This window comes from Ochotona curzoniae, unplaced genomic scaffold (assembly GCF_017591425.1).
Source record: "Ochotona curzoniae isolate NIBS_2020 unplaced genomic scaffold, NIBS_Ocur_1.0 contig_4148, whole genome shotgun sequence".
In the NCBI taxonomy this organism is placed as follows: domain Eukaryota; kingdom Metazoa; phylum Chordata; class Mammalia; order Lagomorpha; family Ochotonidae; genus Ochotona; species Ochotona curzoniae.
In genome coordinates this window covers 7486204-7504904 of record NW_024466146.1, presented here as the reverse complement: position 1 = coordinate 7504904, position 18701 = coordinate 7486204, and the positions used below count along the sequence as shown (strand labels likewise).

General features: G+C 40.3%; 1 protein-coding gene across 1 annotated transcript in view; it reads left to right on the top strand.

Moving 5' to 3' along the window:
* The first annotated feature begins 1481 nt into the window (after positions 1-1481).
* The window catches only part of LANCL1 (LanC like 1), a 33964-nt gene continuing 16744 nt past the window's right edge, over positions 1482-18701 (top strand). Inside the window, exons 1-4 of the mRNA XM_040984624.1 lie at positions 1482-1559; positions 1762-1858; positions 4775-4892; positions 16999-17206. Of these exons, the coding sequence (XP_040840558.1) occupies positions 1778-1858; positions 4775-4892; positions 16999-17206 (407 nt within the window). The 5' untranslated portion in view covers positions 1482-1559; positions 1762-1777. The remainder of the gene's footprint in view (positions 1560-1761; positions 1859-4774; positions 4893-16998; positions 17207-18701) is intronic.

The following is an 18701-nucleotide window of genomic DNA, read 5'->3' as shown; positions in this document are numbered from 1 at the left end:
CTCCCCTTCCCTGTTCCTCCCCCACTTGGTTCTCTCTGTCTCTCTCTCTCTTCTTCCTTGCTCTCCCCCTTCCCTTTCCCTTTCCCCCTTTTCCTGCCCCGCTGGAATAAACTTCCTAAGCTATGTCGTTGCGTCTGGTGTTTTCAGCTCACGGTAAAGAACCAGGTTGCGAGAATTAGCTGCGCGTAAAGTATCTTAATATCGTATAACCTAGAACTAGAACTCTTCAACTCTTTTAAGTAACTAACAAGAAGGATGTTAGATATCCTCCCTCCCTCTGAGTCATTAACCTAATTCAATACCACTCACAAAAACAAACGTGAAAGAAATAAACTACACTAAGCCTTTGCTGATTAGAGGCTTTTTAAAATATGAATTGCTCTTCCAAACACCTATTTCTTAAAGAATGAAAGAAATCCAACTTAAGACTCTCTAAAGACCTCCACTGAATTTTACAAACTGTGACAAAGAAAAGGAAGCAGTAACAACTTTCCTGAGGGGGAGGGTCAATATTCAAAAGGAACCCCACTGGGGCTGGGTGGGGTGAGGGGTTAAGGGGTCCAGGCCAGAGTTCAGGATGGCAGCCACAGAGGGACAAACCTGGGCCTCCATGGGAGCGACTTGATGATGGTCATGATTCTCCCAGAGTGACTTTGAGTTTGCACCTGAACTCCAACGCTGCCAGAACAAGGAGGATGGGCCTAATGTGTGCCAGGTGGGAATGAAATTCAAATGAAAGGAAATTTCTTCAAATCATGACCACTGTTACATATTGAAAGCGGTCTGCATTGCTATGGTAGTTCTATTTAGACTAAGGAATGGATTAGATTTCCTAAGAGCTGTGTCTTCTGTTTTTATGTATTTTCCCTCAATTTTTTTGTCAACTGCCATTAGGTACATTGTCCCTCAGGCATTCACATCTTCCTGTGACTGCCTCTGAGTATAAATTATCCCCGAAGGACTCGTCCCTCTCTTCCAAGTACCCTGGCTTTTGTTGTTAATGAAAAGGCAGGTGGCGTTTTCTTTTTTGCTGTTTTTGGAAAGAAAAATGTTGGAAGGGCTCTGGAAAGATACTGTCTTCCCAACTTTAGTCTGAGCAGATGAAATACAAACATGCTCGCATCTTCTAAAGTTTCCTTTTCTTCTGTAGATAAAAATTACTAATTTTTCATGAATTTGGGGTTGAACTGTCTCTTTTAAAATGAAAGAGGGGTAGGAAATATTGGACGTGTGTGCACATCATCCTAAGACTGGTTCTCACAAGTTTCTCTGCCTTCCCAGACCAAGTTTAAGACACATCCTTACGTCTACCACCCTGCATTTATTACACCTTGGAATGTTAGCATCACAGTGCTGTTCCTTTAACAAACTGGCAGCCAGGGGGCGGGCCTCTGCAGCGTCGAAGGCTCTGATTGGTCCGGCCGGCAGGAAGTAGGCAGTGGGAGCGCGGCCCCGGGGACGCGCCGGGCCTGGCGGAGGAGGGCGTCAGGCCGCGGGAGCCGCTCTCCCTTAAAGGCGCGCGTGGGAACGTGGGTGCAAGACGGGGTCGGTCCATCCGGGTGCGTGCCGAGCCCTGGCAGGAGCTTCGCGAAGCTGCCGCTCCTTCGCGAACGGGCTGCCGCGGGCCGGGGTCCCCGAGAGCCGGTCCTTCCGCCCGGCGGCCCCGCTGTCGGGGGGCTGCCGGCTCAGCACCTGCCGCCCGCGCCGCCCGGCCGAGGCCCCCCGTGTCAACCTGGGATCTCTCTTTTCCCTGTTCTGCAGGCTGGCTTGCGGCGACATGGCGCAAAGGGCCTTCCCGAATCCCTATGCCGATTATAACAAATCCCTGGCCGAAGGCTACTTTGATTCTGCTGGGAGGGTGAGTTTCGGAGGAGCTCTACTTGCAACTTTTCCTCCTCGCCGCCCCCTGGGGCTTCGGAAAGGAGCTAGGTTTTGCCTGATGGAATTCGCATTCCCTTTTTAAACCTAAGACTTAAGAAGAAATGCGTAAAAATCAGTTTAGCCCGTGAAATGCATGTTCAGATGTTCTGTTTGCCTGTCACGTGACTATCTGAATTAAGTCATTGCTAATATGAACAATTGGAGAATAACTTCAGTCGTTGATAACTTTTAAAAATTGGCAGATGGGCTTCTGGCCGGGCAGTGTGCATTTGTGGCCTGTCTTGGGGTGCCTCATTAAGACAGGTGAGCGGGCGTGCAGGTCTGCACACGTGCCATGTTATTCCTTTAAGGCGCTGCACGAACAAGTCAGTACCAGGTGACTATGAGAAAGAACTGGGGCATGTTGCACAGCACATCTTAAACCACCAGCGCTTACGGAAATTTAGGAGACCGCCGGTGTGTAATTCTTCATACCGTTGCGGTTCTTTAGAGAACATCCTCACAGTTTGGGGTACCACGGCAATGAGAGAACCTGCTAGGACTTTCCCAAGCGTCTGGAGAATGTGCGTGTGAGATGCCACGGGTCTGTGTTTTCTCCACCTGACCGGCAAATAATCGAGGGGAGGACAGAGTGATTTTTTTTTTCACCAGTTCATGCCTTCAAAACTTATACAGAAAGCGTTTGACATTTGACATGATGGCTTTATAGGTTTCATACCTTTCAGCTTATGTGGCCTGTTGCTTCTTCCCTCCAGACACTGGCATTATAGGTGAACATAGGCCAATAGTGCAGGTAGCGGGGTAGTTGCCTGCCAAAATGTACATGGAATGAAGTCAGTCTAATTTAGGCCATCAGTAAGCCATCCAAACAAAACTAAGGATGCATTCTCTTCAGGCCCGATGGCTCCCCTTTCTCCATGTTGGGTCTGTCTCACGCCTGCTGCTGCAGATCCTGACCGGGAAGATGTGTCTTGTTCTGTAGGAAGCAGACACGCTGTATCATGTCCACTTGGCAGAGAGAACACTCGAGGGTGTGTCCTGACAGTGCAGGCCTTCAAGAGAACACGACTCAGAAGTTAACTCTTTATAAGTGTAACTCATTCATTCTGGGGGAGAACAAGATACTGTTAGGGTTAAGCCAACCCATCATTGAACATGAAAGATCAGACCCCTGAGAGCTGTCCTCCTTCATACGTTAACGGAGAGATTTCAGTGAGGAACCAGTCTGTTTTCTGGCATTTATCAGAGAAAAGGGTCTTTGAGAGACACCTCACGCTCCTGCTAGAGTTTGAGTAATTCAGTAATCTGCCACGAGCTGCCAGTGTTCCCTGGGGACAGGGCACTTTCTTAGATGCAGTATGTGCCTGATGGAAAGGAACGTCCCCCGTGGGCTAGGGCTGTCTCCTCCTTGGTCTCTCCCATCCAGGCCAAGCAAAATGATGAAGATGCAAGGTCTGTGTGCAGAAGATGCGCCCTTCTCCTGCGCTTAGAATTACAGTCCTCTTATATCAATACTGAAGCGTACACTGTCTTACTGTGTCTTATGGAAATCTTAACCTTTGGACATCAATTGTTAAATCATGGGACTGTCGCTGTCAAGCCATGTGGTTTCTTCTTCAGAGTGTGAAATAAGGGATGCTAGCGGTGTTTCAGAATAAATAATGTAGATCTGGTAGAATGTCTGATTTGCCTTTTATCTGGATGGTCCTCACCTTAAATTATTATTCGGATACTGTCTTCTCACCCCTTTCAGTGTTAATATAGTCCTTTTTAAAAATAAGATTTGATGCTAACAGAGTGACTAAATTTGTTTCTACAATCCGGCAATGATATTAGTATATCATGACATACAGTGTTTGGTCTCCTGTAATGCTATTCTTAAAATTTTTACTGCTTTGTGAAATCTAAGTATGAGAATCATAGCATAAGTTCCCATAATGGTTGCGGGATGCATTGCAGTGATCTTTGAGAAAGATTCTTTACTTACTCCACCTGCCCAACACTGGAGAGCAAGCCCACAGCCCCACAACCTTACTGTACTTTCACTTCATATCCGACTGTTGGCATAGACGCGTGGGCTGCTAAAGAATACTAAAAATGTTAACATTAACATCATTAAGTAAGGCAGACCTGTTACATAACATCTCATTTATTCCTCAAAGCACCTTTTGAAATAGGTGGTCACAGGTCTTATCCCAGTTTGATGAAGACAGTTGAACTGTAAAGAAGCCATGAGTTGAGCAGGGCCCTCAGCTGGTGACAGGGAGCAGTGCTGTCAGGCTTTCATTTCACAGTGCCAACCGCCCTACTTTGTCCAGACACTGTGCTGGACATGTGTTTCTGATCTCCAGTTGGATGAACCTTTTCTGTCTGAGGTTCCTAATACAAGTACACATATGGGATTTGAGTGGCTTTGTTTTTTTAACGCCACTTCTAGGGTTTCTTTTTTGTTTGTTTGTTTTTTAGATACTCATTAAAGCAATTAGAATGCTTCCAGGGAGAATTGAGATTGTTACTGCTTGAATACTACAAATCTAATGGCTTGAAAATTGCAACATCTTCTGATTTGTGTTTACCAAGAAATAATGTTTTAAATAGTAGATTATCTTTTATTAGGTGAGAAATTGTCATGATCCAATTTATTATTGGCAATCTATTTTAGTATTTACAGTTATAAAACATTTAAGTTTAAGTAATATTTCTTCAATGGGAAAATGTAGTATGCTTAACCTTTGTTAATATACTATAGTTGTTTAAGAATAGATAATAAATAGCGTCGCGCAGACAGAAAAATGTGGCCTAATTGGAAATGAAATACTGTCCATTTGGGTTTAGTTCAGGAAGTTGAGTAGCCTATGTGTTTTTGATGCTTGTTTTCTCTTAATACCTGTAGCTGATGCCCGAGTTCTCCCAACGCTTGACCAATAAGATTCGAGAACTACTTCAGCAAATGGAGAGAGGCCTAAAGTCAGCAGACCCTCGCGATGGCACTGCTTACACTGGCTGGGCAGGTAGGAAGAGCAGAGCGGACAGTGAGCCAAAGTGAGCACTGTGTGGGCAGGTAGCTTGCCCTTTGGCGAGCTGTCTCACTTGATGGTGTGCCCTTAAATGCTTCCTGGGCGTACTGCTAGGAAAGAGGGCTGGGCTGCGAGCCCAGCCAGGGAACCCTGACGATTTTTAACTGAACCCAGAATTTAGGGTATGGTAAGCATATTTTTCATCTTCATGAAAGATGTTTGGATGCCTTCTATATTTGGGGGTGGAAAAACTGGTTTGCATCATTACACAGTTAATTTGGAGCTAAAATTTCAATAAGAAGACTAAGGAAGAACTCCACAACACAGTGCCTGAAACAGAGGTAAAGAGAATTTATCTAAGGAAATATGCCCAGAGTGTTGAAAACAATTGCTGCAAAACAGGGAACTATACCGGGAAAAGGATAAAGTGTTAGTCCCAATGATTGAGTCCTTCCTGAGGATTGGCTTGCATTTGATCGTGAAGATTTGGGAGGAAACAGTACGTGGGTGTCAAGTGAGAGAGTAACGAAAGGTGGCGAGTTAAAGAAGGGAAATTACTAATGTACAGACAAAGATGCAGCTTTATAATCTTGAGGAAGTTTTTGTTTGAAAGGCAAAGTAACAGAGAAAAAGGGAGAGACTATTAGCTAGTTTAGTTTCCAAATGGCCATGACAGCTGGGGCTGGTACTGGTACAGAACCAGGCTGAAGACAAGAGCGCAGAACTCCATCCGAGTTTCCCATATGAATATTGGAGGTCCATGTACTTAGACCATCTTCAGCTTCCTTTCCAGGCACATCTGCAGGAAGCTAGATTAGAAGCAGAGCAGCAATATCTGGAAATAGTGCCCTGGTACTTACATGCTGCACCACAGGACCCACCACTAAATTAGTTTGAGAGTGTTAAACATGGCCATCAGTCAAATCTGCCTCACTTGCACTAAATCAGAAACTAAAAGTTAATGTCTTTGGAAATAGAAAGCAAGTTTAACTTCAAAATAAAGTCCCATTTGCTGAAGTTTTGGCTGCATAATGTTTCTGGCGTCATCTCCTTTGATTGGCACTATCCTTCGGTCTTTTTTCATTAAGTATCTATAATTTTCATTGCTCATAGCTTCCGAAAGTGCTTCAGATGGCCAGTATCTGAGGCAAATTGGCAGACTAAGCAACTGGGAAGTCTTTACTTTGCTGATTGTCTTATGATTCAGCAAAAAAAAATTCTCTAGATAAAATTGCTAATGGTTTCCTAGGCACAGTTCCTAATGTCTCCTAATCAAACACATTATTCCTACCAGAAAAAAAAAAAACATTAGCAATAATAATAATAAAAGACTGTCTCCTCCGTCTCCTTTACTGTCATAGTAAGTAAAATATGGACCTGTATCCGGGTTTAGTCTGAATAACATAAAGCTCTGAAAACTGGACATTCCTATGAAGAAGACCGAAACTAGATTCCTTTCCCTGATCATATTCAAAATCAACTCAGAAGGAACCAAAGACTTAAATCTAAGACTTGAAAGCATGAAATTACTAGAAATAAGGGAAACACTGCAGGACATCAATACAGGCAATGGCTTTAAAATAAAACCGCAAAGCACTGGAAATAACAGCAGACACAGACAAGCAAGATTATGTTTCCTTCTGCACAGCAAAGAAAATAAGAGTAAAGAGCCAGCTTGTGGAATGGGAGAAAATATTTGCAAAGTTCATCCAACGAGGGACTGACAAATAAAATATGTAAAGAACTAAAGATATTCAATAGTTAAAAAAAAAAGTGATCCAGTCAAAAATGGGCATATGATACAGGTAAACATATCTCAAAAAAAGAAACAAATGCTTTAGTGGCATATTAAGTCAAACCATTAATTAGGGAAATGTATGACAAAGTACAATGAGATACCTTATCCCAGTGAAGATAACTATTATCACAAAAACAAAAACGAGCATGTGCTGGAAAGGATTCAACAAAGGGGTACACTTAGCCAGTGACAGTGAGACTACAAATGAGTATAGTAACTATGGAAAACAGTAGGTAGTAGCCTCAAACTAAAACTCAAAACTGAACAACCAAATGATCTAGCTCTTCCACAGGCAGTTATATATCCAGAGGACATGAAAGCAGAATGTGAAGGAAGTACCTGCCTTTCCATGTTTATTACAGTACTACACAATAGCTAACATGTAGAACCAATTCAGATGTCCATTGACAGACGACTGGATAAAGAAAATGTACATATGGCTCTAGCACAATGCCTAAATCCTCACTTTGCATGCGCTGCATCCCATAGGGGCACTGGTTTATGTCCCAGCTGCTCTCCTTTCCATCCAGCTCCTGAAAGCAGTAAGAGGATGGTCCAAAGTCTTGGGACCCTGCACCCAGGTGGAAGACCCAGAAGAAGCTCCTGGTTCCTGGCTTCAGATCAGCTCCGCACCAGCCGTTGTGACCACTTGGGGAGTGAACAGTAAATGGTCTTACTCTCTGTCTTTCCTTCTCTGTAAAAACCTTTAAAAAGACAAAGGAAAATGCACATATGCGAACAGGAGTATCATTCTACCTTTTAAAAACTAAATCCTGTTATTTCTAGCAACATGGATGAAACGGAATATTTTTTGTTACATGAATTAAGCCATACATGCAGTAAAAGATAAATATTTGATCTTACTCATATACATAGAAGCTAAAAAAGCTGATTTCCTTACCAGTAAATCTTAGAATAGGGCCCACCAGATTCTAAAAGGTAGGAGAGCTAGGAGACTGGAATCAGGGACAAAACTGCTCTTGGTTAAGAAGAATAGATTCTGATGTTTATAGCATAGGAAGGTGACTAAGTGGACAATAAGTTATTGTCTGTTTCCAAATAACTAGAAGAAAGGATTTTGAATGTTCCTTACCCAAGTAAAAGTTACATGTTTGGGGTCGCAGGTTATGTTAATTGCCCTACTTTGATCACTATACATATATTGAAATATTACATTATACTCCATAAACATATGAAGTACCATGTCAGGTTAAAATAAATAAAAAATAAAGCTCTTATGTTTAAGCTAAGCCACAAAAATGAATACTAATGCTTTCTCCCCTCATTATTGTAGAGCTTACCACGTATTATTACTCAGACTACAGTGTTAGTACCAAAAGTGCATTCTCAGTACAGTAAAGTACATGGTGGTGTTTGTCAAAACTGCCTTTATTACTGAGATTTGCATGTTGCTGTGGGGTGGGCCTCATGTGTCTTTCAACATGATACTTTTTAGGGAATAGGGATTATATAACTTTGTTCATCAGATTTAAGGCTTTTTTTAAAAACAAAAACTTACTAGTTGCTTTTGTTACATTGTAGTCTTTTAACTTCAACATCGCTGCTTACTGAGCATTTGTTAGCATACAATGAAAGCTTTTTTTGCAAAGTTAATGTATGATTCATTGTATACTTTGTATGATAAATGCATGAGTATTACAATTAGTTAGAACCTTCATTTTCCAGTCAGTTCTGAGAGCTGACACTGGTTCATATGGGGCCAGGATTTGAAATGGGATCAGCTCCAACTCCCTGTTCTCAAACAATCAATACCTTCTTTTTCTCTTGTGTGAGAACAGTGAGAGGGGCTAGTCCACACTGTTTTGGCAGGGTAGGGACGTTAGGGGAACTAAGGCCCCTCCCCTTGGCAGCACCAGTGCTCAGACCCCAGCTTCTTCTCTACAAGCCCTGTGGAGCAAGAGCCTCAATTTTTCCATCTATAAAAAAAAAAATCTCTAACTTTTGCCCACTTCTGGAAGGATTTTTAACAGTGTAAGACATTTTAAGCAAATATTTTGCTGACTCTTTTTTTTTCCAGGGAGAGACTAATTTTTTATTCAAAACATTTTTTTAAAGCTTTTTCCTTAATTTCAGTAGTAATCTAGATTTTTTTCATAAAACCTGTCATAAAAAAGACTACTATAGAAATAGCAAATCATGGATAATTTTTCTAGAGTGAAGTGTAACCAATCTAAGACAGACTTCAATGAATTCTGAACTTAATATTATGAAACTGCTATTTTCTCTGCTTGCTTAAATGCTCTGCCTCATCTTTCTGCTGGCTTTGTTTCCTGTTGCAAGATTATACAAAGCCTTTAATTTGCTTGTCTTATACATCAATCCATATTAAACACCATAGTCATAAATAAATAAATTTTTAATAAAACTACAAAGCTCTGCTTCCTGAGTTCATGTGGCCTCATTCCTGCCCTCACACTTGCCTCAGTTGCCCAGTCGATCTTGGAGAGGAAAGAGTTCCCGTGAAGGGCTGAAGCGCCGTGTGCGTTTGTCATGGTGTATGTATTTACAGCTGACACTGGACTGACAGAAACACTGAGGCCAGCAGTAACAACTACAGTTTCTGCACCTCTGTGTGCCCTGTGTGTTTCATTGATTCACTAATACAAACCGCAGAACTCTCCATGGCACAAATGCTGTTCATATCCCCATTTCAACAATGAGAACAATAAGCACGGTGGGCTGAACATCTCCTTTAAGGTTATAAAGCTAGTAAGCAACCAAATGAGGTTTCAGCCCCAACAGGTGTGTGTGTGTGTGTGTGTGTTTATTGTATGTTAAGGTTTATTGTGTACATTTGATAAGTAAAAATCTAGTGATAAGCTGTAAGATGGAATAGTTTCAGTAATGCAACACGATATTCATGTTTTACAAACTTAGAAATAGCTAATGACTAGTAAAATTTGAGCATTTTATTTTTAAAGAATTAGAATAACCCCTGATGAAGCATGAAAATAATTTAGAAAGAGGGAAATGGAGCTTAGCTTATTAGATAGGCAAGAGTAATTACTATATAAAGGTCTATGGGGAAAAGTTATTTAGCATTGCATATAAAATAAACCCTGGAAAGATGTATGGGCATAAACAACTAGAAAAATGAATTCTGCAGGGTGCTTTTCTCCCTTCCTAATCCTGTATTAATATATTCAGCATGGTTTCAGGATAGAAAATTAACTGGCCCCAGACAGAAGCTTTTGCTCATAATTGCTTGCATTTGAAAAGGCTTGTTGAGGATCTTCTCAAATGAATCATCATCCATAGTCTGAAATCAGTTGGTAGCTCTTCCAGTTGTTAATAAGGAATATTTTAAACGAACAGCCTCAGTTCTTTTCACCAAAATCCTTCTTTATAAGATTTACTACCTTGAAACGTAATGCATCATGATAGTAAAGTATGACATCTGCCAGCAACAGCACTGAGGTCCTCGTTTTAGCCTTAATCCCTTCCCAGTAGGTTTACAGGAGTTCTTAACTGTATGTGCTCACAGCTTAGATGACAGGGGAAATATTTTTGTTTTTTAGATGTCCCATCATAACTGTTAGAATACGACTGTATACATGGCAGCACAGAGTGCATCAACACGGCAAGCTGGCCGACCACTGGAGAGCACATCCAAAAGTCAGCCTCTAAGTGACCCTCAGTGGGTCCTGAGCTGCTTGAAGGCTCACAGAAAGAGAACACAGCCATTGCCTTTTATTGGGTTGGTCTGGATCTTATTCCATGGGAAACTACAGGCTTCAGTGGGTAGAAGATTTTAAAGGGTTTTGTACAATGCAGAGCACAAAACACTTCTGAGGAACTGTTATTATAATGGATTAAATGAGCAGATGAACTGTTCTTGTGTAAGAAATAAGCATTTACTAGAATAGATTGCTTCCCTTTGCAGATAACATAGCAGAAAAGTTAAGTAAACCCATGGGATGGCTGATCTTACTAGTGCCTTTAAGGAGAAAATGAGGCAAAGTGCTAGCCCTCATTTAATTTCATTTTTTTCGTACTCTTAACTATGATGATTCCTAGGGGAAATAATGATCAGCTCACACTTAGGGCAAAAATAAAAGACTCTAAGCTTTAATTCTGAAAGACATGACCCAATCTTCTGTAACCAACTCACAAAGTTAATGAAGCTAAGATTGGCATATATTTTCCCTTTTCAAGTATTAGATAACATTTCAAATAAGAGAATATGCAGCATAATCTCTAGAGTAATATTAACTTGCACTCTAAGTGCAAGTGATTATACTGTTTCAAGATGTTTTTCTTCTGATCTGCCACATGTATGGCTTTGGAGCTGCAGCATTAGCATGTGAGGCTTAGTTACTGCTGCTATCAGACTTGCTGGAGAGAAATCAATCTGGCCACTGTCTTCTCTTTGCAATTTGATCTCCTTCTAAGTAGCTCTCCCTTAGAGCCAGCATTTTCATTGTCTAATTTGAGCCCAGACCAGATGTCCTTCACCATCATAAGAGTCACCTGTTTTCCCAGCCAGAGCTGTTGAAGTGGAAGGGATTAGAACCATGGACCTAGATAAGGTTTTTTTAGGGTGCTTTATAGTGACTGCTGGATTGGTAAATTTGCAAGAGCACTGCCTACTTTTGTTTCTGGTTACATGTTATATAGTATTGATGTTGCTGTACCATAGTTCTCTTAAATTACTAAGATACAAGTTTCTAAGCAAGTATAGAGTTTAGATGCTTCCAGAGTCCTTGGGTGAGGCACTGAGAGCAGGATGACAGTATGGACAGGGAGCTATCAGAAGGAATGATAGAAGGGGGAAAAAAATCTCTAAATAATTTGACATTTATGGCCAACATCAGGAAGGCTACGTCTGTCATTTGAAGTCCAGTAACTTAAGCTCTTAGCACAACACAAGGTCCATTTCTTGCTTGCTTAATATTGTTGAATGAATGAATGGAAAGCACTTGCCATTATTATTCTAGCAACCACTTATATAAACTGAAAACAATAACTTAAACAAAACTAAATAGAACCGGATGGAGTAAGCTGTGAATTCAACTTATTTCATGTGTGTTAGCTTGTGAGTTAAAAATCAAACTTCTCCAGCCTCTGAGCCAGCTGAAAAATGAACTCAGAAATAGACAGGGTTCTTAATATCTGCTGCAGGCATGGCAGAACTGGATAAAGAGCATATTGTCTTGTCCTGGGTATAAAGTTGGCTTCCTCCTTGCCCACTGATTTGAACTTGCCTCTCCAAAGTCAAGCATCTGGGCAACCCAGGATATGCACTACCACAGGGAAAATGGGAAGGAAGTGGAGATAAATTAGAAAGCTAATGAGAATGAGAAACACTTTTTTAACCACAGACAAGACAGAAGAAAAAGATATGGGTAGGGGAAGAGGGAGAGGGAGGTTTCTTTGTATGCTTTCCCAATTAGATATCAAAGATGGGCTGGGGACGTTAATAGCCATTGCTCTTCACACTGTAATGGTGTTGGACATTTATTTGGGTTGTCACTATGTGCCAGGAACTGCTCTAAGTGATTTTAAATGACTCACGATTATTTTAGAGCAGCTACTGTTTTCATTTTACAGCTAAGGTTGGTCAAGCACAGACAGGTTTAGTAAGTAGATTAATACCACACAGCTAACAAATGACAAAGGCAGGCGTGACTTCAAGAGAGCATCTCCTGAGCCCTGCTTTTAACAATTACAGTGTTTATATATATATGTGTATATATATATATATATATATATATATATATATATATATATCTCACCTATTATGGAAATCTGAGTAAAAGACTAGAGAGTTTCCTGTTGTGCCATGAAGTAGCAGACAGCAAGGCCCTGATAGGAGGAGAGAAGTACATTGTATATTTACTTTGCTTTTTAATCTTTCTATTGGACAGTCAGCTATGCAAATAAAGGAGGAAAAGACACATCATAGTATTTGTCTGCTTTATTTCCTTTTCCAGTCCTTTGTTTGGGATAGTATTCCTCAATTAAAGCACTGGAGTCCTGCCTAGTTTCCTTCTCACAGGGCCTTTATTAAAATAACTGGAGTATTTGCAACCAGTAGCTTATGATGCACAGCTTTCAGCTGATGACTGAGCAGATGTCCTGGTTGGTGGGTGATGTTTCCATGCAAGCTTTGTATAGTGTGCTTTGCACAGTAGTATCTGGGAATGGAAGTTCTGTCCAAAAGCAGCTGTGGTTGCATTGAAGAAATGGAAATATACATGTCTGAATATTCACACAGAAAATTGAGAAACATTTACAAAACTACAAGGTAGAAAGTACCAGTTTGTTACAGAAAAGCACATGATTGGGGCCAACATTGTTGTATAGCAGCTAAATTGCCTGAGATACCAGTATCTCATTTGGGTGCTTGTTTGTCCTGGCTGCCCCACTTCTGATCCCACTCCCTGCCAGTCTATATGGTAAAGCAGTAAAATATGCCCCAGTTACTTAGGTCACTGCCAGAAGCAGCTTCTGGTTCCTGGCTTCTATCTGGTTCAATTCTTGCCATTACTTCCATCTGGGGAGTGAATCAATGGAATGGGTGGAATGGAGGATTTTCAGGGTCTCTATCTCTCTGTTCAATAAATAAATTTTTTTAAGGCCTGTGATCCTAGTTTGTAGGGATAATCAGAGAAAAAGTTCACTTCTTATATTTTCCATTTATCTCAGTTGAAGAAAAGGTAGTAATTGATGATGAGCTTTTAAAGTTTCAACTAGAGAACAACTTGAGCTTAGAATGGAATATCTCATTACCCTTCCTTTAGAAAGATTTTCAAAATTTTTAGGTATTAGTGGAACCCTCTGGTGATTCTATAAGTTGTAAAATTGGACATGGTTGTCCCTCCCATAGTACATAAAGGGAGTCTTTAAAATTTTTAAAGCCTTTGACCTGCAAGCCAGTACTTTGCAGAGCAGAAATAGCAAGTCAATCACTTTTCATATCACTTCACACTGGGTGTAGAATCAAATGAAAAGTACTGAGGGGTAATCACTGAATTGCAGAATTATAGGGAAGTGTTTTGAGGGGTTCATCTGTCTGTGGAGCTTGCTCCTTAATCATCCCCATGTGAGTCACAGCAGTGTCTTGATTGGTCAAGATGAATAGGACTAATGATCCCTCAGAAATTCAAAGGCTTAGTATTAATTACTTCTTAACAGCTGGTTGTATTTATAGCACAACTGGGGATAAAGCTGAGTAAGGAAATTGCAGGCTTAGAAGAGCCCCTAAACAGTTTACCCTCCCTTCGCACAAGAAGAGCTATAGAAGGAAATGGAGAAGAACTCTGTTTAGAGGTTCCCTACTAACAGCCAGGCCTGATGCCCATCACCTTAGTTCTATTTAATTCTCACAATATGTGTTTCTTTCAGGTAAATTAATCGTCAGCCATGAACCATGAAATTTCTAGGATGAAGTGTGAGGCCGTACTAAATATCTTGAATTTCTTATATAGAATAATATCTCTCCCTAGTCTTCATAGCAGATCCATACCTAACAACATCTTGCAGAGATAGAAACGGTACTTGCTTGTCCACTGAGGCAACCACTAGGCACATAGACTAATGGACATTTGAGACATGGCTGGTGTGCCTGAGAAACCCTTTATGACCTACTTTCTACCTACCTCCCTATCTTTGAAAAGAATTATGTTTTTTTGGATTATATTTGCCAGTGTGTAACAATATATCTAAAACAACAGTGGCTTTAATACAGCAGACATTTCTGTTTTTAATTTTCTTGCCCTGGCATGGGTGAGGCAAGGATTTCGACACAAGGCAATCACGCCAGGCCCTACAACAGACATTTCTTTCTTGTCCCAGAACACAGTCCAGTGACTGCTGTGACAGCTCTACAGTCCTCTGGAATCTGGGATGCTTTGATCTGGAGGCCTTACCAACCATCATCATCACAGAGCTTCCCACTCACAGTCTGTGATGGCTTCTCAGCTCATCATGAGGGAGCTTCTAAGAATTAAATATTTATCTTCTGAGTGGAATATAAATCAAAATGTCTGAAAAAGTAAAACTCCAGAGATAATATGTAATCATTGCATTAAAAATGTAGAGGATTGGAGAAAAATGATAAAAAACAATGACAGTAGCTGCCTCTGTAAGGCCCAGAATAGTAGGAAGAACAGATTAGTGTGTTCCATATTAGTCTTTTAGTATTATAAGCCTTTTTTCATGAAGGATGTACTTGTTCTTGGTCAATATTGCACTTAAAAGAGATTTTTCAGGTAGTGGTTGTGGCCAGGCCTGTGAGAATATGACTGGGTGAGTCTTCCCTGCAGAACCCTTGAGTGTGTATCTTCACTCCGCACCCTGACAGCTGTCATTGTGTCTTCAATGTATTGCCAAGGTGGTGCCATATGTAGGTATACTGTTGGAGAATTTTAAGGATTTGGGCCAAGACATTTGACCACAGATAGTTTCCCCATTGATGATGTTTGGCATATATTTGACTTGGGCCTTTCATCTTCAGAGTGTTGTCTTTAGCTGTTCTGATTTATAATAAGCATGTCCAGGACATTTTTTATTTGCAGAGACAGAAGTCCCAGAAGAAGGAGAGAGGAAGGAGAGAAATGCAGCCTGAGGTTGAGAATTCCCACAAACTACAAAGATAATCAAAGAACATTTTTTTAAATCCAAGTAAAACAATACAAGACTTAAGAAATGATTACCTGTCTTTCATAAGACCTTTTTTTTTTCAACAAACCTTAGAGTTGCAAGCCTTAGTACAGTTTGTTAATGTTGGAGGCCAGAAGGAATTGTTAGTAATGAGAGACAAAGGTCTGAAAAGAAAGACAGTCACTGAGCTTGTATTTAATCACTTTTTATTTTCTCAGATCTCAGTCATGTCATTATCTGGCTTTGGTGCTTACATAACTTAATTACGGGAGTTCACGCAGCAATGGGAATAGGAGGGCAGAGAGAGAAAGGGTAACCGCTTAAATGGATTGCCAGCAAATGCGTGATTCGGATGGAGATGAAGATTTTTAAGGATCTAATTCTGGAAGAAGCTCTTGACATTGATCATTTGTGAAAAGGAGATTTTTTTTTCCTTACCCATATACATGGTTTTGTACACTTGTCTACATACCGTAAGCATTAATACATCTGATCATGAACTTGTGGAATTACTAACACTGAGCCACTCTGAAAAGCAGACAAGGTTATTAACTTTGGCAGGAAATGAAAATTCATCCTTACTATACATGTGATATTGAATTGTCTGTAGCACAAAGCTTTGGAGATTACCCATGCAAAATGAGAAAACTATCTAAATTTAAAATTGTCCTCAGTACAGTGAAAAGTAATTTTGCAGACTGCATTTTTAACTGCATTGAAATCCATGAAGAGATTGGCTCTATTAATTTAGATTTAAACAGAGGCTCTGTGTCTTCTAAAAATGGTAAATGAGATGGAAAATGTACTTGGAGAGGGAAAAGGCGTTTGTGGAGATGCTGCAAGCAAGCCGACTGTCTTCCTCACAGCTTTGAATCTGCTCTGCGACCAGCTGGCTTGTGGGAAAAGCCACTGAGTGCTGTGATACACACGGACCGTGCCTCAGTTAAAGGCAGCCAACTTCAGGAGTCGCACAGGAAGCAAGTCAAGTCAGGCCCAAAGCAAAGTCACTGGCAGCTTTTATGCTATACTTAACAAAGTAGCTGGGTGCTTTTTAAACAACTGAGGAGGAATTGGGTGTATTTTCTCAGATGTCAAATACCTTTCTTACAATCCTTGCCTGACACGATACTAGAGTAGGAGATTTAGTTACGCTAACTACATCTTCACACCCCTGAAAACAAAAATAAGATTACCTCTTTGTTTAAAGAGAAATTGCATTTTTCATTCTGCACTCTTTGAATTTCTTTGGATCACAAGAACAGAGCATTTCTAGTTTATTAAATTCAGATTTGTTAAATTATAGGTGACTATTTATTTGGAGCCATAGTCTCTTCATCTGTCATTTTAGCTATCAAGAAAACCACTCACAATAACTGGAATACAGTGAGGGTGACCAGTAGATTGTGTGTCTGTTAGCCAGCATGTGAGAATCCTTATTATTTGTGTTGTAATGAGGAAGAAACTGAGGACTTAGAAGCAGTTTGTTTGTGCCTGGGTCTTAGAGCTGCACAGCAATAGAGCTGAACCTAGAATAAAGTCACCTGGACTTTAAGGTTATTTATGTATTTGCTACACATTATTAAAAATCAAAAGCAGCAATACTGCTGAGTTTGCAGTAAACCAAAATAAGAAAATCAACTACCCTGTCCACTTCACGTTGCTTTCTTTTTGCCTTAGGTATTGCTGTGCTTTACTTACATCTCTACGATGTTTTCGGGGACCCTGCCTACCTGCAGATGGCACATGGCTATGTAAAGCAGAGTCTGAACTGTTTGACCAAACGTTCCATCACCTTCCTTTGCGGCGATGCAGGCCCACTGGCAGTTGCCGCTGTGCTGTATCACAAGATGAACAATGAGAAGCAGGCAGAAGATTGCATCGCAAGGTAATCACATTTCTCTGTGAGGATGATTAGCTAGACCTCGTTATGTGTTACTTTTGGTACACTGGTTAAAGAACATTCTACTGAGTTTACTTTGCTCTCTGCAGATAAATCTTAGTACTGTCATTTTGATCAATTTTCATAATATTCCTATGCTATAGCTAAGGAATGGCCCCATTTTATTGCAAGAAATATAGGAAGTGTTAGGACATAGATCAAATATCAGTTTAGGAACGTAAATGATACCAAAATCCTAACTGAGTGATTACTAATCCAAGGTGCTTCCCAAAATCAATAATTCAAAGAAATGTGGTTCAATTTTTACTGGTAATATGAGACAAGCCCAATAAAAGGACCATAAACTGATTCAAAACTGCCTTTTTTTTTTTTTTTAGTAGCAGTGATGTACAAATCGAGATTTTCATTTTAAATGTAAATCATGAAAGGCCTCTACAGGCTTGTAAATTATGACAAATTACTAAACTTCTGAGGTAATAAAGCTGAATACATTGTCTTAGAGTACCGTTTCAGAATTCTATCAAGAAATCCATCTGCCTGGTAGCAGTGCATACAGGGGGGCTAAGGCTCCCCATGTGTTTGCAAACACTGACACATACACATATGTGTATAACCATATCTAATATGATTAGAATAATATCACTGGGGGATATGATTGTGTGGTACTTAAAGAATCATCTGCATTCCTGTTGTTTATACATGGATGCACGTGCACACACTCGTATACACATGTAAATTGTCCTTCCTCTCTCAAATCTTTCCTGTACTCTAAAACTTTCTCAGCTTGTTCCACTGGAAACCGTAATAAGATTACAACATAGGCAGGCCAAGAAGAATCTTTTGCTCTACATATAATGATTTGAGAATTGCTATATTAGATTATTCCCTGAATTGATGTATACTTTTAGAATACCTTTTCTTACAGGAACAGAAATTGTAAAGTGTAGCTTAAAAACAAAAAGTATAATGCATACTTTTTATCTACGGGGGAAAAAAAAAACCAGAATCTTTTACTGAGTTTGACCAGATGATTGCCCCAAAAAGTTTACTAATTAAAGTGTGTTCCTTCCATAGCGTATGACTTGTATAAGACCACCTAGTGTAAGAACTGTTCCACCTTCCCCTGAATGTGAAACACAAAAATTACCATTTTGGGATGGATGTGAGGGCGATCTGGCTGCAACATCTGTCACCCCATTGATCGCCAGGGTTGATTCGGCTGATCTGGCTGGCTAGGCAGGCGTTCCCTTCCTCCCTCACCACTCCATGTGCGTCCCTCCCAAAGCCGCGCACTCAGTCAAGGGTATACAAGTAGCTGCGCTCCCCTGCTAGAATCTCCAAACAAGCTCTCAAGAATTACCATTTTGATTTTTTGCATAGTTGGTGCAAAGCCATAAGGAACAAATCTGCTTTAAAGTTCATTCAATCAATCACTAGTACCATCAGATTCAATTATGTTTTCCCTAAATTTTATATACAA